The sequence below is a fragment of the Juglans microcarpa x Juglans regia genome, chromosome 6D (genome assembly GCF_004785595.1).
Source record: "Juglans microcarpa x Juglans regia isolate MS1-56 chromosome 6D, Jm3101_v1.0, whole genome shotgun sequence".
Lineage (NCBI taxonomy): Eukaryota > Viridiplantae > Streptophyta > Magnoliopsida > Fagales > Juglandaceae > Juglans > Juglans microcarpa x Juglans regia.
The window spans coordinates 26414993-26440226 of record NC_054604.1 but is presented as its reverse complement, the minus strand read 5'-3'; the positions used below and the strand labels follow the sequence as shown (position 1 = coordinate 26440226).

Here is a 25234-nt window from a genome sequence, read left to right as displayed (position 1 = left end):
ATTAATATATTTTTTTATTTTTTAAAAATATTTAAATCTATTAAAAAAATATGAATAAAAAAATTAAAAAAAAAAAGGTTGAAAATACACTAAACGGCAAGTATAGCGGATTACTATGGACGGTAGAGTAGCTCGACTCACGTCTCGTAAGAAAGTCAAAACCCTAACCCCTAAAAAACTTTTTGCGTTTCCGCAGAGCAGCTACCTTCGGCTGCTGCAATGGGTCGAAAACTAAAGAGCTGCACCACCATGCTTCATGGCGAACCAGAGACAGCTCGAGAGTCCTTTCATAACCCCGAACTCAAAGCCGAGAAGAAGAAAAAGAAGAAGCACAATGACAACAAAGACGAAGCCAATCCCAAGAGGAAGCTTGAAGAAATCGAGCCCCTAGAAATCCAGAAGAGGAAGCGCGATAAAACGGAAGGGGACGTGTCAGAATGCAAAACCCACCAAGGGAAAGAGGAACCGGAGCGAAACGATGACGTTGATGATGATCAAACGGTGAGAGATGGACTCGTGGTCGTGACTGGGAAGAATGTAAAAGCAGCCAAGTACTCGCCACTGAGATCTTTTGCCGAGTCGGGCCTACCCGAGGATGTTTTGGAGTGCTGCAAGAATTTTCAGAGCCCTTCTTTGATTCAGTCGCGGGCGTGGCCGTTCTTATTGGACGGTCGCGATTTTATTGGAATTGCGGCTACCGGTTCAGGTAGCTTCTTTGGTTTTTGGTACGTTCTTATGTGAGTTTGGCTTTATGGACTTATGATCGTATCTATTAAATTGCTATTTTTTTTTTTTTTGGTAGGTAAGACATTGGCATTTGGGGTGCCAGCGGTTATGCATGTATTGAGCAAGCGGAAGGGGAAGATGTCCGCCGGACGCAGGCCACTGTGCCTTGTGCTCTCACCAACAAGGGAGCTAGCTCAACAAGTATGTTGCAATTGATTCATTGACCCATAATGTATTTCTCTTCCTCGTTTTGTATATGCGATTTGTTTGTACTATGCAGCTCATACATTCGAACTTCCGTATTATGAAGATGTTGCTTCCCTTAATGTTTCTGAGATTTTGCATAATTCCTTGCCACAATTAAAGTTTACATCTCGGAGTATACGAATTTGTAGTTAATCTTAGCAGCAAAGATATTGTTTTCTACTTGCCTTACTAAGGTTTTTTTTTATAAGGTTTTTAAACTCCACTTTGTTTTTGAGAAATTTTGTGGAGAAGTCCCCCTTTAACTGCAAATAAATTTCATGAATCATCATTCATTTTTGTGCTTGATCTTTACTGATAAAAAAATTATGTGCTTGATCTTTGATAAATCATGACTATGACATAGTAGTAACTTTTTTTTTTTTGGTTGCTGGCCTTAAGAAGGTATAAATCTGGAAAGATTTATATAAATACTAAGCTTTTAATGGTAAGGTTTAGATGAATGCAATCTTGGTGACTGAATGAAAACTTTTAGGTAGTGAGCATAACCATAATCATTTTGATGAATGCAAGCTTTTTTCATTTTACTTACAAAAAGAATTGATGATTGAAGGATGGGTCAAAATGCTAAACAAATGGATTCAACGGCATGGAAAATTATTGATTGATATTTGTCATCAAAATATGGCGTGCTAAGATGGGTGTTGTGTAATGGGTTTCCTAGTTCTGAATTGAGGATAGGTCAAATTTGGAGGAGCATGCTATTGGCATAGGAAATCTTGTATGCGGGACTAGATAATTGAGTTTCCTAGGTAAATGTAAATTGTGCGCCCAGTTATTCTTGGGTCTAAATACTTTGAGCTGGGCCGTCCTGCAGTTTTTCCAACTCTAAACTCCTGCTCAAGTAATATCTTTGGAAACTGAATTATAGCCTAGGCTCTAGTTGTGGGTTAATTGCTAATTTTGAGTGAACCATTCACTATTTTGTCTTCCCCCCCACCCGAATTACTTAACTTGCGAATAAAATATTTGATGTCATGATGTTGAAATACAATGTGAAGAACTGAAAACATATGACAGTTTTAATTGAATCACTTTACATTTCCTTAAAAAAATCTTTGATAAATAAGGTTATTTGACAGAAAAAATGAAGGGGGCATCAATCAGGTATTCAGGGATGTACAAGAAGCTTTTGTTTGAGAAGTTATTGTACTCCCATGACTAAGAATCAACATGAATAACACAGTTCCTCATATGTTCAGATTGGAAAACCAAATTGGGACAAAAAAATAAAATTTAAGCTGATGGTTGCCATGAAAAAAGAGCTCCTGATCCACTGAAAAATTGAAAAATGTTGCTACAGCAAAAATAATTTGGATTATCAGATGGTAGCATTTTCTTGTTGTATGTCTGACTACTTTTTGAAATTGTGCTAATTTTTTTTATTCCACTGTCTTTCCTTCTCTTTGCGAACATATCTATGCACCATTCATTAGATTTTTAATCTCTAGAAACATTACCAACTGTTGGCTTTATGTTCTTTTGGTAGATTTCAGATGTTCTGTGCGATGCTGGGAAACCTTGTGGTGTGAAATCAGTTTGTCTGTATGGAGGAACGTCTAAACAACCTCAAATATCTTCTTTGAAGTCTGGTGTTGTAAGATATTCTGTTCCTTTTTTTTTTTATTTGCATGAGGATTATATTATATGCCAATTGTAGAAGTCACATTCTTAATTTTCTTTGTCCTTTTAGTATATGTTTTATGTGCTGCTTGCTTCCCTTTATGTATTTATTTGGAAACATAATATGGTGCTATTTCCTCTTGGAATTTGATCGCTTATCTCCTCCTTCATTAAACTCAGGACGTTGTCATTGGAACACCTGGTCGTTTAAGGGATCTGATGGAAATGGGTGTGTGCTCCCTTAAGGAGGTATCTTTTGTGGTAAGTTTTTATTTTTTATTTTTATTTTATTTTTTTTAAGAATACTGGAATTTTAATTATTATTTCTTACTCTGTTTAATGAATCAATTTGTGCTTATTTTTCTTGTGAGAATAAACGGTTGTAGTTAGAGGAATTGGATTTGCCTTTGCAATTGCACGTCAGTCTCTTGGGAAAACAATTCCACCAAAACATGTCCATTGTAATAATTTTGTTCTTGGCCTAACTCTCAGGATTGGCTCTAGTGGTAAGGCCCTTGGTCTTAGTGGTATGCTCCTTCTAGGTCTAAGGTTCAAACCTTTGGGTGCAAATAATTTCTAGGGGTCACGTTTCATCGATGAAAAGCCAATGATTTACCTAATCTGTGTGATGGGAATGCGTTACACAAGTCTGGGGTTTAACCAGGTAAAAGACATGTTTTGTTTGCATGGTCTCTAAGATTCCCTCGCCATCAAAAAATAATTTTGTTACTGACACGTTATTAAAAAAAAGTAATCTTGTTATTGAACTTCATCCAAATGGCAACATTAGTTGGCATGGGAGATTTCAAGACATAGTAGAAAATTTGCCTGCCACAAAACCCACCTAGACAATAGATCTTAGAATTTCTTGGACTTGAATATATGACACCATCTCCTATCTACTTTTAGAGGGCGTATCCTTTTTTTTTTTTAATGATGTGGAACCTCACTAAGGTATGACTCTTCAAATCCACCCCTAGGAAGTAAACCCTGAACACACGATCCCACTTGCCAAAATCGTGTATTATGTAATCCAGAGAACTAATGTGGTCAAACCCACGACGCTATGTGTAAATTTCACCCCTGACCCGCCCTTTGACCACTAGATATGTTATATTTGCAAATATCTGGCGAACATTGAAGACTAGACCAGATTTTTGGGGAGAAGGTGATAGTCTCTCATGGTAGTCTGATTTAGTGCTGTGGGAAAGGTTAGGTAGCCCCAACACAAGTGTGCACAAAGAAAATGGTCAACCTGAGACTTCAAATCTTGATAATCATGAATCTCCAATAGCTTTTCCTTTTATACACGAAGTTTTAGTTTAATTATTACATAAGGTAATTCATTTCAAAAGGAGGAGAGGGGGGCCTTGGTGAAGGTAGTAAAGCATTTTCATAAACCCCAAACATGTTTGTTCATTTTTGTTTCATTTGTATTGTAATATATAGTACTTTAGAGGATCCTCTTGCACTGGAGTGATTTGTTTTATAGGTAATCAAGAAGTTTTATTCATAAGAAGAGAAGGCATAGCCCAAGTACACAGGAAGTATACATGAGAAGTACCTAACTAGGGTTTACAACTAAAAATAAAAAAGAAGTATACATTTAGTTCATTAAAATCAATGACCCCCATTCATAAGAACAAGGTTTCAAAAAGGAGAACTTTTTTAGCTCATCCATTGTCCTCTTGTGATCCTCAAAGCTTCTATCATTTCTCTTCCGCCAAATGCACCAACATATACATCTAGGAGCCATTTTCTAGATTGCTGCCAATTGTGGATTACCTTGGAGATTCAGCATGCTAGAAAATTCACCAGCCTATGAGGCATGACCCATGATAATTTAATTCCCGCAAAAAAATCACCCACATGGTCTTAGCCACCTCACAATGTAAAAGCAAGTGATCTACTGATTCCCCATTTTCTTATGCGTGTAACACCATTCCAACACCATTACACGATGTTTTCTCAGATTGTCTGTGGTAAGAATCTTGCCCAAAGTTTCCGAGGGTGCGGTGCACGGGACCGGGGTTTACTCTGCAGGGATGAGTCCGAAGGGCCCTGCCTTGGAGAGGTTCCCGACATAAAAAAAAAGAAAAAAAAAAAAAAAAGAATCTTGCCCAAGGAGGCTATCCAAACAAAAAGCGATCGGGGTTTACTCTGCAGGGATGAGTCCGAAGGGCCCTGCCTTGGAGAGGTTCCCGACATAAAAAAAAAAAAAAAAAAAAAAAAAGAATCTTGCCCAAGGAGGCTATCCAAACAAAAAGCTGCTTTTAGAGGAGCTTTCGTCTTCCATATATATATCCATTGAAAAGTGGTCATACCCTGTCTAGTTAGAACTTGGTAGAAAGATCTGGCTATGAATCTACCCCAATCACTCTTATGGAATGCACCAAAGCAAAGAACTCAATGATATCCTCTAACTCCCAGTCTTGTGCTACCCTAATGAAATCTACATTCCATTGATGGTAGCTCTAAGAGAAGACCAAGAGATCAGCTACAGCTACATCCTTCGCCCGTACAAGCTCAAAAATGGTAGGGAATGTGTCTTTGAGGCTATGTTTACCACACCATTTATTGTAACAAAATTTTACATGATAACCATCACCCCCCACAATTCGTGCATGTCTTGGGAAGATCTCCCAGCCTTTTCTAATGTTTTTTCCAAACCCACCCCATATGGACTGCGTACCTCATTCCAGCACCATCCTCCCCAAGCATCCCCAAACTTCGAATCTATAATTGTCTTCCATAGGGCCCCCCTTTCTTGTTGGTACTGCTACAACCATTTACCCAAAAGAGCTTGGTTGAGCTTCATCAAGTTATGGATCCCCAATCCTCCGCCAAATATTGGTATGCAAACAATGGACCAATTCACCATATGAATTTTGAACTCGTCCCTCATCCCACTCCACAAGAAATCTTGTTGTAGCTTCTCCATGTGGAAGCACCCAACGATAATCCAAGATACTTCAAGTGTAGAGAAGATACCTTACATCCCATGAGAGGGGCTAGATTCACTGCATTGGCGACAACCCCCACCAGCACCAATTCAGCCTTTGAAAGATTCACTCTCAAACCAGAGACAGCTTTGAAACAAGTATAAATTAAAAGTGAACATCAACTAGATAAGGTCCACCGTCCACAAGAGCCATATTTTGAGAAAAAGGAAATAATATGTTAAAAGTACTGCCTATAGACCTTTATATATATTATGTGTGGATACAACTAGTTTCAGTTGGTCTCTTTACACAAGTGGACATTCATTTTTTGTAGGTTCTTGACGAGGCTGACCGAATGCTTGACATGGGATTTGAGCAAGAAGTTCGCTGTATATTGGGCCAGACCTGTTCTGGTACGTAACATATTAACAAATTTTTTTTCCTTCTCCAATGGAAGATATCCCTTCCTCCGTGATATAAATACATGCACATCATAATCGTACAACAATGTGTAGAAAACCACTTTGTAGACAAGAAGGGACTTTTTTAAAGTCTACTGGATTTGTCTATGATTTTAAAGAAAGTTAACAGACGTTAAAATCCGAGTTATGAACTGCCTGCACTTACATGTGTCATATGAAAGAAGCAAAGAAATACATGAATTTGGATAATAGGCCCTGCTTTAAACCAGGTATTTACTTGACTGTCTACCTCTCATATATGTTGGGCTTGGTGGAACGTGTTAAGTGAGTCCCTCCATTTGATGGGCATCCATGTAAATCAAATTAACATAGACTACTCCCTCCATTTAATGGGTATTTGCGTTAGTCAAATTAACATAGACTAGTCCCTTTATTTATAGGTATCCAAGGAAATGAAATTAACAGAAGTCTATGTTTTGCACTCATTCTTATGGATTTGATTAAGCTCTAGTTTAAGTTTTTGGATCTGTATTTTTGTGGAGTTTGTTTGAATCTGTTCCAAGTCTTATGAATTACTTTCTAGCCTTTTTCTTTTGCTGATGAGTGATATTAATTGTGCAGCTCGCCAAATGGTAATGTTCAGTGCTACATGGCCCCTGTTAGTTCATCAATTAGCACAGGAGTTCATGGACCCCAATCCGATTAAGGTTCATCTTTGTACATGATGACTTCTTCAGCAGTTTCCTATAACAATCTCTTGAACAGTGATTGTGGTTTCAGGTTGTTGTAGGTTCGGAGGATTTAGCTGCAAACCATGATGTACTGCAGATAGTGGAGGTATAAATTCTCAATAGCATAAATGATCTTTGTCCTCATAAGTTATGTCAGGCATATATAGTTCAATCTATTAACAGACTTTCATAAACATGCACAGGTTTTGGATGATCGATCACGTGATCAGCGTTTGGTTGCTCTTCTAGAAAAATACCACAAATCTCAAAAGTATTTCTTACCATTCAGTTAGATATTTTCCCTGTTCAAATTAATTTATTTGTTGAATTGTGGATTCATGCCTGAGTCAATTGAACCCGGAGTATTCTACTTTTCAGGAATAGAGTATTGGTTTTTGTCTTGTACAAATGGGAAACAAAACGCGTTGAGAATATGCTGCAAGAGGCGTAAGTTCCTGTCATCTTTGGTGCTATAGTTTTAACTTAACGAAGCTGACTATTCTTGCCGTGGCTCTAGGCTGCTGAAGATAAAATAGAACTGTACTGATGATTTTAACCTGTTGTTTTTAGAAATTGGAAGGTTGTTTCAATACATGGTGACAAATCACAGCATGAACGTACAAAGGCACTATCATTATTCAAGAAGGGCAGCTGCCCCTTAATGGTAAGTACTACTTGCATTTTAGTGTTTGTCGTGCATGCGCACCCACACATGATATAATCACTTTGCCAACATTTCTTAGAGTAAAGAATGTACAACGGACTCTTGGAAATTTAGGACTTTCTGATGCTTGAGGCCAGCTACTGTCTTGAGCATCATTAAAAATTGCAAACAGCGAGCTCAAGCTTGACAAGGTGGACTGGATTAAGCCAGGAAAAAAAATTTACTTGTGAATTTTCAAGGAAACATTTTTTTTTTGTATTTAGGTCTTTTTAAATTTTTTTGTATCTATAAAAGAAAGGTCTTTTTAAATTGTAAGACCCAGAATTTTTTTTATGACAGTTAATAAGAAAATTTTATTACAATGAATAGGCAAAACCTAAGTACATAGGACGTAGACAAAGGAAATACCTACATCACACTAGAAACAAAAAGAGCCTAAAGCAAATCCTGAAAATTAACATCATTCAATACAAGAGCCTTGGCCCACGAACCCAAAGTACAAAAGAAAAAATCCCAAAGGTCTCTCAAAGAACGTTCTTTCTCTTCAAAACATCTCCCATTCTCTTCCAACCAAAGACACCACATCAAGCACAAATGAATCATCTTCGATATGACAGCCACACGAATTCTCCCCTCAAAACCATTCCGACATGCAAGAAGATCAACCACTTCCTTCGGCATCACCCAAACAATACCTGTTCGGCCAAAAATCTCATTACACAAGGACTTTGCCACCTCACAATGAATAAAGAGATGATTTATAAATTCACTATCTTTCTTGCACATGAAGCACCAATCAACTCTACACATACCACGCTTTCTTAGATTATCCATGGTCAGAATTTTCCCAAGAGATACCAACCAACAGAAGAACGGCACCTTCGTAGGCACCTTCACTCTCCAGATGCTTTTCCAGGGAAACTCAAAACCACAATGACAAGTTAGCACCTTATAATATGAACTAACCGAAAACCTGGAATTTCCTACCTGCACCCACAATAATCTATCATCCCTTCCCTGTACAACCTTTGAATTTCCAACAAACCAGAAACTACATTCACCTCCCGATCATTAACATCTCTAACAAAATCAACATTCCATTGAATGTTATTATACAAAGAAGAAAAAGAATCAGCTACCACAGCCTCTTGATCCCTAGCAATCCTAAACAAAGAAGGAAAATCGATCTTGAGAGCTGAATCCCCACACCAAATATCATGCCAAAACAGAATCATTTTCCCATCCCCCACCTTAAATTTAATATGTTTAGAAAAATCCCCCAACCCTTCCAAATGGACTTCCACAAACTCATCCCATACACTCCTCTAACTTCATTTGAACACCAATCCCCCCACATACTCCCATATTTAGTGTCAACAACATTTTTCCATAAGGCATCTCTCTCCATGTGATATCTCCAAAGCCATTTTCCAAGGAGTGCTTTGTTAAAGAGCCTTAAATTTCGCATCCCCAAATAGTCACAAGAGCCAGTTGACGACTCTTATTCCAACTGACCAAGTGGAACTTTTTTCCCTCTCCTATACCTCCCCACCAAAGTTCCGAAAAATCCTCTTAATCTTCCTTGCTACCCTTGGCGGCAAAGGAAAAAGAGAGAGAATAAGTCGGAAGGTTAGACAACATGCTTTTAATCAAGGGTATTCTTCCCCTTTAGACAAATATAGCTTTTTTCATCTAGCTAATCTCCTTTCAATCTTCTCAATTACCCCATCCCAAATAGTGATAGATTTATGAGGAGCCCCCAAGGGAAGATTGAGAGTCCCAGAATTGCAATGGCAAACTGAGATTTAGTCATGAAAATCGTTTTTTTTTTTTTTTAGGGTAAATTTTATTAATACGAATGAAATAGGCGTAGCTCATGTACACATGAAGTATGCAAAAGAACACCTAAATACATTCTAGGATCGATAGATAAAGGACGGGAAGTCGTGAGCATTGTTTCCATTAAGCACAATGGCTGAAAACCAAAGCAATAATGTGTGTACAAAAAAATTTTGAAGCTTCGCCATTGTGAGCTCCTTATCTTCAAAGCATTGCCCATTCATTTCCGACCAAATGCATCACATAATGCACAACGGAATCTTCTTCCGCATTGCCGCCACTAGAGGACAGCCTTGAATCTCCTTCCAACAAGCCAATAAATCAACCACCCTTAATGGCATTACCCACGCGACTTCAACTCTTCTAAAGATCTCATCCCACAACACTCGTCACCTCACAATACAATAATAAGTGATCCACTGATTCTCCCTGCTTTTTACACAAATAGGACCAATCCATCACAATGAGCCCCTTCTTCCTCAAATTTTCTGTGGTCGAAATCTTCCCAAGAGTAGCAGTCCATACAAAGAAAGTTACTTTAGACCTCTAAATATTCTTCCAAGGGAAGGGAAAACTACCTTGTGATGTCAATATTTTGTAATACGCCCTGACTGTACACTTCTTGCTGCCATTGGACCTCCTGTGCCGTAGTGTTTCCCGTGGAGTATATCAACCTGTGAAATTCTGGAACGGTGTGCAATTCCCAATCCTGAATTTCCCTATTAAATAGGACATTCCACTGGTGAGAACCATGAGAAAATACCTGCAGATTCGCCACAGTAGCATCCTTGTTAGTTGCAATATGATAGAGCTGGAAAGGCCCTATCAAGAGCGCGATCTCCACACCAAGCATCATGCCAAAACTTGATTCTGGTACCCTCTCCAGCCACAAAACGTTTATGTTTTTTGAAACTGTCATTTCTATAAGTCCACACCATACACCTCCCCACAAGCACTTCCGTGTCTAGAGTCAATAAATTCTTTCCACAACGAATCCCCCTCCAAGTGGTACCTCCATAACCATTTCCCCAACAAAGCTTTATTGAAAATTCTCAAATTGCACACTCCCAAGCCACCATTAGTAATTGGGGAACAAACTTTATTCCAGTTGGAATTTTGTTTCCTCCTCCCCCCCCAAACCCCAAAAAAAAAAAAAAAAAGTCCGAAATAATTTCTCAATCCTATTCGCCACCCCTACAGGCAAAGGAAATAGAGATAAAAAATAGGTGGAGAGGTTAGTTAACGTGCTCTTAATCAATGTGAGTCGACCCTCTTTTGATAAATACAAACGTTTCCAATTGGCCAGCCTTTTTCTCTACTTTCTCTACAACCTCATCCCAAATAGCTCCAGCATTAAAAGTCGCCCCCAATGGGAGGCTCAAATATTTCTTAGGCAAAGAAGACACTTTACAATCCAAAAGGCTCGCTAGGCTGTTGATACTGGGCACCACGCCCACTGCAACCATCTCGGACTTACCAAGGTTCTGGTAGGAACCCATGTTTTGTGGCCCATGGTCAAGCCACTAGCCAAGTCAAGACAAGGTTGGACAGCCCCACGGGCATGCCATGGGGCCTGCCTTGACATGCCCAGGATGCCCAAGGAGGTTGGTGACCAAACCAGCCAATTCAGCATGGCCAGCACGCACGACACGCGCATGTTAGGGACCCCGGTCTTGTCCCTAACACTAAGGTTCATTAGCTTGCCTTGGTGAAGATGACGACTGAGTGACCTTGCCAACTTGCTTGGCCTTCCACAAAATGATGGTGTTTGAGTGATGGAATAATGATGTACTTGGGTAGGCTAAGGTGTCGTTTGGATTCGAAGATGAGTTGAGATGAGTTGAGATGGGTTGTAAATAGTAGTGAGATTTGTGAGTTAAAGTTGATGAATAGTAATGAATAGTAGTGAGATGAGTTGAGATGAATTGAAATGAGTTGAGATGGGTTACGAATATAAACCTCTCCTAAGTGTTTAGGCTAAGGCAAATCAATGTGGGTGGCTAGACTTGTTCTTGAGTGAAGTGCCAAAATGATGGAGGCTATGGTTGAATGGATGAGATGAGGTTAGGGTTCGGGTTGGAGGCAACTAGGGTTGCCGTGGACTATGGTGGAAGTAGGGTAGGCGTGGTCTTGGAAGATTGGCTTAGGATTATGGGTGCTTGATGCAATGAGAATGGCCTAAGGTTTACCCTTGATGTTTGGGCCACTTGGATGGTGATTTGGGTAGGTATGGTGTAGTGTAGCTAGGATTTTGTGGGGTGGCTAAGATGGATTTCGAGATTAGCAAGAGATGGCTTAGGGTTTGAGCTTAGGATGATGCTAGGGTTTGGGAATGAGATGGAAGAGTGAGGCTAGGGTTCGGTTGGCTTAGGAATGGATATGATAAGTTTGAAAGATGTAAGGAATCTTTGAGTGAAGAGGGAAATTTGAATTTGAATTAAGATGACAAGTCAATAGTTGACTTAGAGTGATTGTAGGAAGAGTGATTTAAGGAATTCAAGAGGATTTGCAATTCCTTAAATTAAGGGATTGGATTTGGGATTTGAATTTGAAATTGAATTGGAGGAAGTCAAGACTCCTAAAAGGAAAGAACCACCTTAGGGAGCCTTGAGAGATTTTAGGAATTGGAGGGATGGAGTGATTCTAGGGGAGTTCCTAGAATTATGGGATTGGATTGGATTGGATTGAGTCAACTTTCCTTGAATTAAGGAAGTTGCTAAAGAGGACTCTTGATGGATGGCTAGGTCAAGGGTTGAGATGATGGAGTTGGCGCCACTTGGTTTAGGGTTTGGTGTTGGGAAAATGATGATGGGCGGCTAGGGCTTGTGTTTAGGGTTTTGGACTTAGGGTAAGGATGTGGTCGAATATGGTAAGTGGGAGTGGAGGCTAGGTGTATTTCGGCTAGGGCAAGTTTTGATGAGGCAAACCAATTATGGAAAGTGACAAACTTATGGAAAGAATGACAAACAAGGTGGTGGTCGAGTTTGGTGGCTTGGAAGAGCAAAAATTGTGAAGAACACCAAGAACAAATGAAGAACACTCAAGAACACTTTGAAGAACACTCAAGAGCAAAAACAATAATACTTAACTACTTGAATGAACCAAAGAACAAACAAGATAATTCAATACTTGATTCACGAATTGCACAAGAATTGAATAAACCTCAGATATTGATAAACACAACTTGGATTCACTAATTGCATCAAGTTGCAAGAACAAGATACATAGATTGAACCACATCTATTCACGAATTGCAAGGTGTGATCCTCTCTTTGGGATTCACGAATTGCACCTAAAAAGTCCAAGTGCTTAGCACCGAAAGATGATCTCAAGAACAAAATAGTCTACCCACTAGGGAATTTGCCAAAAGATATAAATGCAAAGACTAAGGGTCCTATTTATAAGGATTACAAGTTGGAAACTCCCAATAGGTCCATTGGAAAATAAATAATTAAATAAAAATTAATAATAAAAAATAACATAGTTGGCATGGGCCAAGTTGACCCATGGCATGCATGAGCCCATGGGTAGGCTAGGCTGGCTGTTGGCATGTGGCTGACAGGGCCCTAGGCTGGTCTGGGCGTTGGCATGGCTGGCATGGCCCAGGCAGGGGCCTGGGTGCTGGGCTTGCTGGGGCGCGTGCGCGCTGGGTGTGCGAGTTGTGCGCGCGCTGGGCGTGGGTGAGGCGTGCGGGGCGTTGGGGTGCTGGGCTTGCTGGGGCGCTTGCGCGCTGGGTGTGCGAGGCGTGCGCGCGCTGGGCGTGTTGCGCACGCGCGCGGCATGTGTGCTGGGCGCGCTGGGCTGCGCCTGCTGTGTGCGCTGGCCATGCTGAATGGGCTGGTTTGGTCATGAACCTCCTTGGGCATCCTGGGCATGTTAAGGCAGGCCCTATGGCATGCTCGTGGGGTTATTTTGGGGCTGTCCAACCTTGTCTTGACTTGGCTAGTGGCTTGACCATGGGCAACAAAACATGGGTTCCTACTAGCGTAGCCCAGCATGCATGTTGTGCGCGCGCGCACGCCTCTCCCATGCTAGGCGCGCAAGCGCCTCAGCACGCCCCGCACGATCGCCCAGTGCGCGCGTGCCCCAGCACGCCCAGCGCCCCAACGCCCAGGCCCTTGTCTGGGTCATGCCAGCAATGCCAGTGCCCAGACCAGCCTAGGGCCCTGTCAGCCACATGCCAACAGCCAGCCTAGCCCACCCATGGGCTCATGCATGCCATGGGTCAACTTGGCACATCCTAACTATGTTATTTTTTATTATTAATTTTTATTTAATTATTTATTTTCCAAGGGACCTATTGGGGGTTTCCAACTTGTAATTCTTATAAATAGGACTCTTAGTCTTTGCATTAATATCTTTTGGCAAATTCCCTAGTGAGTAGACTATTTTGTTCTTGAGATCATCTTTCGGTGCTAAGCACTTGGGCTTTTTGGGTGCAATTCGTGAATCCCAAAGAGAGGATCACACCTTGCAATTTGTGAATAGGTGTGGTTCAATCTATCTATCTTGTTCTTGCAACTTGAAGCAATTCGTGAATCCAAGTTCTGTTTATCAATATATGAGATTTATTCAATTCTTGTGCAATTCGTGAATAAAGTATTAAATTATCTTGTTTGTTCTTTGGTTCATTCAAGTACTTAAGTATTATTACTTTTGCTCTTAAGTGTTCTTCATTTGTTCTTGGTGTTCTTCACAATTTTTGCTCTTCCAAGCCACCAAACTCGACCACCACCTTGTTTGTCATTCTTTCCATAAGTTTGTCACTTTCCATAATTGGTTTGCCTCATCAAAACTTGCCCTAGCCGAAATACACCTAGCCTCCACTCCCACTTACTATATTCGGCCATCCTAAGCCATCCACCATAAATCCTGGCCGACCACATCCTTACCCTAAGTTCAAAACCCTAAACACAAGCCCTAGCCGCCCATCAAGAGTCCTCCATCATCTCCATCCCAACACCAAAACCTAAACCAAGTGGCGCCAACTCCATCATCTCAACCCTTGACCTAGCCATCCATCAAGAGTCCTCTTTGGCAACTTCCTTAATTTAAGAAAAGTTGACTCAATCCAATCCAATCCCATAATTCTAGGAACTCCCCTAAAATCACTCCATCCCTCCAATTCTTAAAATCTCTCAAGGCTCCCTAAGGTGGTTCTTTCCTTTTAGGAGTCTTGACTTCCTCCAATTCAATTTCAAATTCAAATCCCAAATCCAATCCCTTAATTTAAGGAATTGCAAATCCTCTTGAATTCCTTAAATCACTCTTCCTACAATCACTCTAAGTTAACTATTGACTTGTTATCTTAATTCAAATTCAAATTTTCCTCTTCAGTCAAATATTCATTCCATCTTTCAAACTTATCATATCCATTCCTAAGCCAACCGAACCCTAGCCTCACTCTTCCATCTCATTCCCAAACCCTAGCATCATCCTAAGCTCAAACCCTAAGCCATCTCTTGCTAATCTCGAAATCCATCTTAGTCACCCCACAAAATCCTAGCTACACTACACCATACTTACCCAAATCACCATCCAAGTGGGCCCAAACATCAAGGGTAAACCTTAGGCCATTCTCATTGCATCAAGCACCCATAATCCTAAGCCAATCTTCCAAGACCACGCCTACCCTACTTCCACCATAGTTCACGGCAACCCTAGTTGCCTCCAACCTGAACCCTAACCTCATCTCATCCATTCAACCATAGCCTCCATCATTTTGGCACTTCACTCAAGAACAAGTCTAGCCACCCACATTGATTTGCCTTAGCCTACCGAAGTACATCATCATTCCATCACTCAAACACCATCATTTTGTGGAAGGCCAAGCAAGTTGGCAAGGTCACTCAGTCATCATCTTCACCAAGGCAAGCTAGTGGACCTTAGTTTTAGGGACAAGACCGGGGTCCCTAACAGGTTCACCTTAAGCGTCGTCGTAGCTTCGTAACATAACAAAAGTGTACGTAAAGTTTAAATCTGGCCATGATCCGCTGCACAAAAAGGAGGGTATCATCTGCAAATAATAGATGTGAGATTATAATAGAGCCATTAGTACCATTACCCACCAAAAATCGAGAAAGAAAACCTCCTGCAAGAACAGCCTTCACCATTTGGCCAAGTGCCTCCATAACAAGTGGCAGTCAGGGAGTATTACAAAATATTGGTATCAACGTAATGTTCCATTTTGGAAGAATATTTGGAGGGCTTGTGTACCTTCTAAAGTAGCTTTTTTCGTATGGACTGCTGCTCTTGGAAAGATTTTGACCACGAACAACTTGAGGAAGATGGGGCTTATTGTGATGGATTGGTGCTACTTGTGTAAAAAGCAAGGAGAATTGGTTGATCACTTATTATTGCATTGTGAGGTGACAAGGGTGTTGTGGGATGAAATCTTTAGAAGAGTTGACGTCGCTTGGGTAATGCCAGTGAGGGTGGTTGATTTACTGGCTTGTTGGAAGGAGATTCAAGACTGTCCTCAAGTGGCAGTAGTGTGGAAGATGATTCCGCTGTGCATTATGTGGTGCATTTGGATAGAAAGGAATGAGCGGTGCTTTGAAAATAGGAAGCGCACAATGGCAGGGCTTCATAAATTTTTTATACACACTATTACTTTGGTTTTCAACTATTGTACTTAATGGGAACAATGCTCATGACTTTTTGTCCTTAATCTATTGTTCCTAGAATGTATTTAGGTGTTCTTTTGTATACTCCTTGTGTACACGGGCTATGTTTATTTCATTCGTATCAATAAAATTTACCCTTTACTTATAAAAAAAAACAATAACGAATAGAAGAGGAGACAATGGATCCCCCTGCCTCAATTTGCGAGAACTGTTAAAAAATCCAGCTGGGGTGCCATTAACTAGCACCAAGAAACGAACGGTAGAGACACAATGTCGAATCCATGAAATTCACCTATCACCAAAGCCACACCTCCCGAGTAAGTATAAAAGAAATTTACATGATCATATGTATTTTCTATGTCAAGCTTGCATAAAATACCTTGAGCTCCCTCCCACAACCTATGATCCAAGCACTCATTGGCAATGAGAACCGAGTCAAGGATTTGTCTCTCCCGAACAAATGCATTTTGAGGCTTAGAAATAATTTGTTCCAATACCGGGTTTAGCCGATTAGCAAGAACCTTCAAAATGTTCTTGTATAGTCCACTCACAAGGCTTATAGGGCGGAAATCCTCAACTGCTGTAGCCCTCTATTTCTTCGGTATGAGAGCAATGAACGTTGCATTGAGGCATTTCTCAAACTTCCTGAAAGAGTGGAATTCAAGGAAAACCTGCAATCCATCACATTTCACAATATCCCAACAAGTTTGATAGAATCCCATTGAAAAGCCATCTGGACCCGGCACTTTATTTTTTGCCATACCACAAATGACCTTATAAATCCCCCGCCTTTGTCAAAAGGTCTTTCCAAAGAACTCGCACTATGTGAATCAATAGACTCAAACAACAAATCATCTAACTTCGGCCTCCAACAGGCTGGTTCCGTGCGGAGGTTCTCGTAATAATGCACAATTTGGTTTTCTAATTCAGAGGGGGAAGAGAGCACTTGAGTGAAGTGCCTCAATAGGATTGTTGCGCCTATGTTAATTAGCCACTTTATAGAAGAATTTCGTACATTTATCATCTTCTTTTAGCCAGGAAAATATTGATAAAAGGTTGTTTTTTAAATATATAAAAAAATTTGTTTCCCACTACTTGCTTTTTAACATCTATTTAACATATGAATGACTTGCCATTCCCCGTTTCTGCATTTCACAATGATCCACGTCCTATAGGTAACTTGGGGCCATAGCTCTCTTGCTAGAAGCCTAGGATGCTATCCATCCCCAGATTTTTTAGTACATTATTACTACTATTTGTTATTTGTGAGCGACTATGTGTGAAGCTTGATCCTTGCACATGTTACTGGAGATAACACACCTGGTCTGGATTATGATGGCATTGTGCAGTCATGGTAGTACTACAGTTCTTGATCCCTTGTTGTGGACTTGTGGTGTGAAGGTTTAAATTTTGGGGGAGAATGATGGAGAGTCCTAGAGTGTACAGTGATGGGAGCTGCTTCACTTGGTCAATTAGATCTCATTGTGTGGGGCCGATCTTGACCATTTTTAGCTTTGCTGCATTTAATTTGTGTGATGAGGGAGGGGAGAAAATGAAATGGCTTTATCAACAAATCAAAAAGATTAGAGACGAATGTGTACTTGGGCTTTGTTGCTATGCTGTAGTTGGCAACTTATTGTAGCATTTATCCAACACCATATATGCGCAGATAGCTACTGACGTGGCGGCTCGGGGATTGGATATTCCAGATGTTGAAGTAGTGATCAACTATAGCTTTCCTCTCACCACAGAAGATTATGTCCACAGAATTGGGCGGACAGGACGGGCTGGGAAGAAGGGTGTTGCCCATACATTCTTCATGCAGCAGAACAAGGTAACTTCTCTCTATACATTGTGGGTGGTAGTTCAATATCTTAATCTGACCAGAGGGAGCATCATTCATTATTCAATTCTTTTATTTTTCATTTTCTGAAACCATTTTAGGGACTTGCTGGGGAGCTGGTGAATGTTCTCAGAGAAGCTGGGCAAATTGTGCCAGATGCCCTTAAAAATTTTGGCACTCATGTAAAGAAGAAGGTGTGTATTTTTTCTTTGTATCATTTTCCTCTCCATGATTAGGTTTTTGTGCTCACTATTCACTGTTCACTGTTCAGTTCTTCATACAACTTCAAATAATTTTAAGTACTGACTGTTGCATTGCAGGAGTCCAAGCTTTACGGGGCTCACTTCAAGGAAATTCCTGTAAATGCTCCCAAGTCTAAAAAGATCACATTTGACAACTCGGACGACGAAGACTGAATCATGTGGTAATCTAAACGCGTTTCTTCTATAGGTAGGTATCAAAAGATTTACAGCTGATTGTTGAATACCAATTGCCCTTCGTCCTCTGCAACGCTAGTGTCATCATTTTCCTTGAATATTTTTGCCATTCAAATCTGTAAGATGAACCGTACCCATTGTTTTCCTGGCTCCTCTTTATGGAGTTGGTATTTGTTGCTACATGCCGTATGATGTCGGCTATGCCAAATCATATTTAATTCTTTTTCGTCTCCTTGAAAACGATGTATTAAATGAGTAATTTTTTATGATTTTTTATTTTTATTTTTATTTTATTAACAACACTTTGAAACTTACTGTGTTCTGTGTTTCATTTGGCAGTTGCTGAATGCTAGCTACAGCGTTCACTGGTTTATATATATATATATATATATATATATCTAGAGCACTTGAATAATTTGCTATGTGACCCTTTGTCGTACATAATCAGGCTGTTAATTGGCTTTGCATTTCTTTCTCTCCTCCAAAATAAAAATAAATGAATAAATAAAGAACCATTAGTTCACGTATTATGGTCTTAATATATTACAAAGTCTACCCAACAGCTCGATTTAATTGGGAGATGTTTTGCAATAAATAAATAAGGTACTAACAATAAACGCCATAATGTCATATAGGCCAAAACACGGATGATGCCTTAAGGTTGTGTTTGGTTGTAAGACTCAGTTGAGATCGGTCTAATTTTAAGTTGAATTTAACATTTAAACATCCAACTCTCAAATTATTAAACTTATTTCAACTCAAAACTTTTTTACACGTGAGACTTATAATTTTTTTTTAACTTAACACATCTTTATACGTGGGATCTATAACATTTTTTAACTTTCTATAAAAAATATTAAACTTATCTTAACATCTAAATATATTTTAAATTTAATTTAGATGGATTCTACATAACTCTTTTCACTACTCTACTCATTATTTTTCATAAAAAATTGAGTTAAAAGCTCAAGTTCCAAGTCAAAAATACAAATTCGGTGGTGATGGAAGCGTTAAGCGTATATGTTTCACCATGTATGTAATACACCCACGTACGTTTTGTGGAAGAATTAACTGGACTGCGTTGCCTTCTCCAACTAAGAACGAGGTTTCTTCTTAGAATGTGACAGTTTCCTGTGTTTTTTTTTTTTTTTTTTTTTTGTAACCTTGATTAATAATTCAGCATATACTTTGCTGATCGTAAATTGGGTTCTCTTCTTCCTACTACGGTGTGCATGCATTCTCTTTTCTAATGCAAATCTAATACCTTTCTTAGCAAACTGATAAAAGGGTTTGGTCGAGTCTGAAAAAAGCTTATTTCTTGGTGCACAAAGGTCACAAGTACTTTCGCCGCGTAAGTACTCCAACATTCGCATTGCGAGACTTATTCCTTGGAATTGTTCAAAATATGCGTGCGCGAGCCAGTACCTCAGAAGTTGGTGAGTCGATGTAGAAGACTTTATGAGCTCACTAAACGCGACAAGCAGGTTCAGCTCATCCATCTTGATCACTATCTGTTGATTTATTTTGATGTTGATGCTGATGGTTTCTAGTTGTTATTCGAAACTTCACAAGAATAAGTCAGGAAAATGATATTTTTTCGGGTTTCAAAAAGTCAACATCCAGAAGATATTTTGCAGTTTTGACTAGTTTGCAATTGGTGGGAAAGAAGTAGCATGGAAACTCACCAATGAAATCTGATCTAGACAAAGAATGGAAGTTGCATGGTCATGATATTAAAAGATAGTACACATGATATTCTTTTCTAATGCATGTTTCCCCCCACTTGCAATTAGAACCAGTTGGGGTCATTATTGGCACATTGATCTCCACAAGATAAGATGCAGAATCCATCATCCTATGACATACATACTAATTTTCTTACCAATAACAAGAGTGAAGATAATACTAAACTAATGTCTGTACAGTGTTAATAAAAAGAAACCTCTTTATCTCATGAGCATGGCACTAAGGGTTGTGATTGAGAGAAACTTCCCTACAGTATAATCCCCTTCTCCTTTCCTTTCCTTTTTTTTTTTTTTTTTTTTTTTCCTCATAAGGATTAATTGACTAGAATTTTCCAGCATGTTTCTTGATGAATAGGTTCTTTGCGCTAGAGGCTTGTGACCTGATTGACATAATCCTCAGCTTCCAAAATGGAGGTCTGAAGTTTGAAACTCTCCAGCCCCCGCTAAAAAAAAAAAAAAAAAAAAAAAAAAAAAAAAAAAAAAAAAACTTTTTTGCATTATCATGGGCAGGACTCAACAGATGGATTAATTGTCGAATATGCTATTAGTTGAGTGTTAGCCATCCTGATCAATAATTGAAAATGGTTGACAATTTGTTACACATTCTTCATAATTCAATTATTGGCATGTTCTCTCTTTAAAATTAATTAATTTTTAGTACTTCGCTCTGGAATATCTTATAAAAAAACAACAGTGTATTAAAAGTATTTTCCTCCACGCCAACTTTAAACGCCTTCTTTTCTTGTTTTCCAATCTAAATTCAAAAAGTCAGAATGATGGTGAAATGCAGAAGTGTCTCTTAGTTGGTGTCATCACGATATTCCAGAGCAGTTTGTCTTGTGTTGTGTGCAGGCTGCACAAATTCTGTAACATCATTCATGGAACGAAAGCGCTTTGAAATTTCAATCCCTTTGAATTGGTCATTAAATTAAAATTTGACAGTGGCACTGATATTTTTATGGGTGGAAAAGGCTTTGATGAAATCATGGTTATTAAACAGACGACTACAATTTGTGGCTAATTCAAATTGATAGTTATGGCCATTTGAGGTTGAGTGTAGCCTTTGTACTTTCTTTAGTTGATTTGGCTAGCAGTTGGGATTCAAGACTTCATAAAAATAAGTAAGATCAAGCAGAAAAATGGAGTATCAAAAGCAAAATCCAGATGAGCTCGACGAGTAATGCTACTCATCATCTTCTCATCATTCTATGATGTGGTATTAGATGATTAGAGACTATTTATTATATTACTCATGAATTTATCATCTAATACCACATTATGAAATGATAAAAAAAATGATGATGAATAGATTGGTTATGAGGCAATGGCATGACAAACTATGCACTCGGAATATTCTTTCAAATGAAAAAAATAAAAAATGCTACGAGTAATATCATGGAAATTGTTGGAAATGATATTGGTATTGGAAGGCTGAGGGGGCACTTGAGAACGGACTACTTGGAATTGCCGTATTTACGTAGATAAGTTTTAGTGTCTTGCTTGCTTGTATATGGTTATTCCTCCACTTTAGGGAGGTTTTTTTTTAATAAAGGTTCTATTTTATTTAAAATGAAAAAAAATGAAAAAAATAAAAATAAAAAAAAAAGATAAACCAAGTAGCGTGAAGGGCAATAAAGAATTCATTGACCAGTTTATTGGAGTAAAAAGTAGACCAAAATAGTTTTGATGGGAAACTTGACCCGTTTCTCCACTTGCAACCTGAACAGGTTGAGGCCATTGGCACGTAGATCTCAACCACATATGATGCAGAATGCAGCCTAGAATTGTTATATAAGAAAAGCAACTCCAAGACAGAAGCCTCATCTCATCTCATCTCTCGTATTGCTGCTCCTTGTCTCTCCACCAAAGAAAAAGAAAAAAGAAAACCAAAGGTCTTTCTTTAGCCAAGAAAAAAACACTGGGTTGAGTTCTGAAAAACACAAAGGGTAGCTGAAGAGAAATTAAGAAACAATGGCTGAAATTGTTGTAAACTATGCACTCGACAAGCTTGCAGCCTTGTTGACGGAAGAGGTGCAACTACACAGGGGGGTCAAGGAAGAAGCTCAGACGATAGCAGAGGAACTGGAACGCATCGAGGTCTACCTGAGAGCTGCTGATGAAATTATAGACAGGAGTCCTGAAGTGAAAGTATCGGTTAACCTATTGAGGGAGGTGGCTTATGATATTGAAGATGCTCTTGATGAGTATAATCTTCGAGTCGCCAGACCTCCTGGAGACGATTTACTGGCTTCCCTTCGTAATATTACTTCTTCCATAAGAAGAATAAGAGCTGTTCATCAGATTGCTTCTGAAATACATAGACTCAAATTCAGAGTTCTAAGCATTGCCGAGGGGTACAACAGATTCCGGCCTGAAAATCCGACGGCTGATTTCAAGACTGCTCCTGAGATATGGCATGGCCGCCGACAGGACGCCCTCCTGTTGGAAGAAGCCGATCTAGTGGGCATAGAAATTCCTAAAAAGGAGTTGATCAGCTGGCTACTCCAAGGTGATACTGAACGTGACGTAGTTTCGGTAGTTGGAATGGGAGGGTTGGGGAAAACCACCCTGGTGAAGAAAGTCTATGATGATGCAGAAGTAAAGCTACAATTCAAGTACCGTGCTTGGATAACTGTATCGAGATCTTTTAATCTGGAAGAGCTCCTAAAAGGCCTCGTTCGGCAACTCTACAAGGTGAAAAGGAAACCAGTTCCTCAAGAAGTGGAAGGCATGGACGAGGGTCAGCTAAGAACGAAAATCAATAGCTTTTTGCAACAAAAGAAGTATCTGATTGTGTTAGATGATGTGTGGCGTATTGGAGATTGGGATGCAGTTAAATTTGCATTTCCAAAAAACAGTGGCAGTCGGGTTATGCTCACAACACGTCATGCTGAAGTAGCCTCTTCCTCTTGCATGGAATTCAATGGCAACGTGACCAAGGTCTATCGTTTGAACCCTTTGTCTCCTGAAGAATCCTGGACTCTATTTTGCAGGAAGACTTTTGAGAAAAACACATGCGCTCCGGATTCGAATTGGAAGACTCTGGCAGGTAGTATCCTTGAAAGGTGCGAAGGATTGCCACTTGCAATTGTGGCAATCAGTGGTGTTTTGGCCACAAAGAGTATAGACGAATGGGATATGATTCAACGAGGTCTGGCTGATGGGCTAGAAGAAAATGATAGACTCGATAGTATTGAGAAAATATTGTCTCTCAGTTACTATGATCTGCCTTACTATCTCAAGTCTTGTTTTCTGTATTTGAGCATCTTTCCTTACAATCATCCCATTGACAAAATGAGACTAATTCGATTATGGATAGCTGAAGGATTTGTGAAAGTGAAAGAAGGAATGACATTGGAAGAAGTTGCAGAGGCTTATTACTTCGACGAGCTCTTGAACAGAAGCCTGATCCAAGTGGCAGGGACAACAGGTGAAGGGAGGATCAAAACATGCCGCATCCACGACCGGCTTCGAGAGATAATCATTCGGAAGTCAAAAGAAGAAAACTTTCTGACAATAGTTCGAGAAAACATGATGTTGCCAGAAAAAGTTCGTCGCTTATCAATACAGAAAAGCATGCAGGATGTACATGACAGGCAGAGAATGCCTAGAGTTCGTTCCTTGCTGATGTTTCGGAGGGTAGATTCACTATCCAATTCTTTATCCAATTCTTATAATCCGATTCTGCATCTTCTTGATCTGAGGCTACTTAAGGTGTTAGATTTGGAAGATGCACCTCTAGAGATATTCCCAAATGAGATATTCAAGCTGTTCCATCTGAAATATCTAAGCTTGAGGAGCACAAAGATAAAAATCATCCCTAGCTCAATTGGGAATCTTCAGAACCTGGAGACATTGGATCTTAAAAACACATGCGTCACTGCATTGCCTGCTGAGATCTCGCGGCTTCAGAAACTTCGCCACCTATTGGTGTATCGGTATGAAGTACAATCTTATGCGCACATAGATTCCAAGTATGGTTTCAAGGCCACGGCACATATAACATGTCTCCGGTCCTTACAAAAGCTCTGCTTCATAGAGGCAGATCATGGTGGTAATGATCTAATGAAGGAGCTAGGATGTCTGAATCAACTGCGCAGGCTAGGCATCGTAAAGGTCAGAACAGAAAATGGGGTTGCTCTGTGCTCTTCCATTGAAAAGCTTAAAAACCTCCGAGCTTTGTCGATAAATTCAATAGAAGAGGATGAGATAATCAATCTTGATTGCCTATCATGCCCACCTCGATTTCTTCAGCGGCTATATTTGACAGGAAAGTTAGAGAAGTTTCCCCATTGGATATCTTCTCTCCCTAGCTTGGCCAAGGTGTCTTTGAAGTGGAGTCAATTAAGAGATGATCCACTTCAATCACTTCAAGATCTGCCGAATCTTGTACAACTTGATTTTCTGCAGGTTTATGAAGGAGAGACATTACATTTTAAGGCTGCAGGATTTCAGAAGCTTAAAATCTTAAGCCTTGATAAAATGGATGGGCTAAAGACGGTAATAGTAGATATGGGTGCCATGCCTTTACTCGAAAAGCTATTCCTCCAGCGCTGCAAATTGTTGCACAGCCTGCCATCAGGCATTGAATACCTTAGGAACCTGAAACTGCTGGAATTTTGGGACATGCCTGCTGAGTTAATCATGACAATACGTCTGGAAATTGAAGGGGGAGATTATTGGAAGGTAAAACATGTGCCCGAAATCAACTCTACCTATTGGAGAGATGGAGGTTGGGATGTCTACTCATTATATAGATCAATTGATAGTGAGATTCCAGCCCCAACTAGGAGCCTTGGACTTCCTTCGTATTGGAAATAGGATTTTTGATTCCTTAACTTGGGACATTTTTCATCATGTTGTACTCTCAAAATGTTCATGAACACTAGGTGTAAATCCACCTCAATAAAAGCTCAAACTCAAATCAATTTGAGCTTGTCTGCTTTATGTGCCTTGTAAGCAGATACTAAATAATGATTGCTACAAGTTTGTGTTCTCCATGAAAATCTCATCCTACTTTTTGAAACATCTACTTGTATATTTTGAAATGTTGAAAATCTCTAAAGCCTTCAGCTATGCAGATTTTCGACTATTGAAAAAAGGAAAGAATGTCATTGCTGGTGAAATCACAATCTTGCTTCTAGGAACTCATAATCTACTAACATTGGATGGAGACATAAGAATTCGGTGCTGATTTATTAAGATCTCGTTTCGTTGAATTTTCAGAGTGTGGTGGCTACTGCTAGTAAAGATTGCATTTTTCTTTCATCTCAACAGTCATAATTCAATTTGGATGCAAACTATTAATTTTTTTTTTTTTTAGTTGGAAGATGCAGTGTATCGGTTTTAATAGTTTGTGGTGCATAGTGCAA

At 39.5% G+C, this 25234-nt stretch overlaps 2 protein-coding genes across 2 annotated transcripts; both read left to right on the top strand.

Moving 5' to 3' along the window:
* The first annotated feature begins 144 nt into the window (after positions 1-144).
* LOC121234843 (DEAD-box ATP-dependent RNA helicase 5) lies at positions 145-18430 on the top strand. Its single transcript, XM_041130966.1, has 13 exons — positions 145-706; positions 803-927; positions 2480-2587; positions 2794-2874; positions 5890-5968; positions 6599-6684; positions 6758-6814; positions 6912-6979; positions 7087-7155; positions 7279-7372; positions 17507-17671; positions 17782-17874; positions 18001-18430. The coding sequence occupies exons 1-13, from the start codon at positions 220-222 to the stop codon at positions 18094-18096; spliced, it is 1608 nt and encodes a 535-aa protein (XP_040986900.1). The 5' UTR covers positions 145-219; the 3' UTR covers positions 18097-18430.
* Positions 18431-21560: 3130 nt separating this feature from the next.
* Positions 21561-24848, top strand: LOC121235281 (disease resistance protein RPM1-like). Its single transcript, XM_041131603.1, has one exon. The coding sequence runs from the start codon at positions 21834-21836 to the stop codon at positions 24681-24683; it is 2850 nt and encodes a 949-aa protein (XP_040987537.1). The 5' UTR covers positions 21561-21833; the 3' UTR covers positions 24684-24848.
* The last annotated feature ends 386 nt before the right edge of the window (positions 24849-25234 follow it).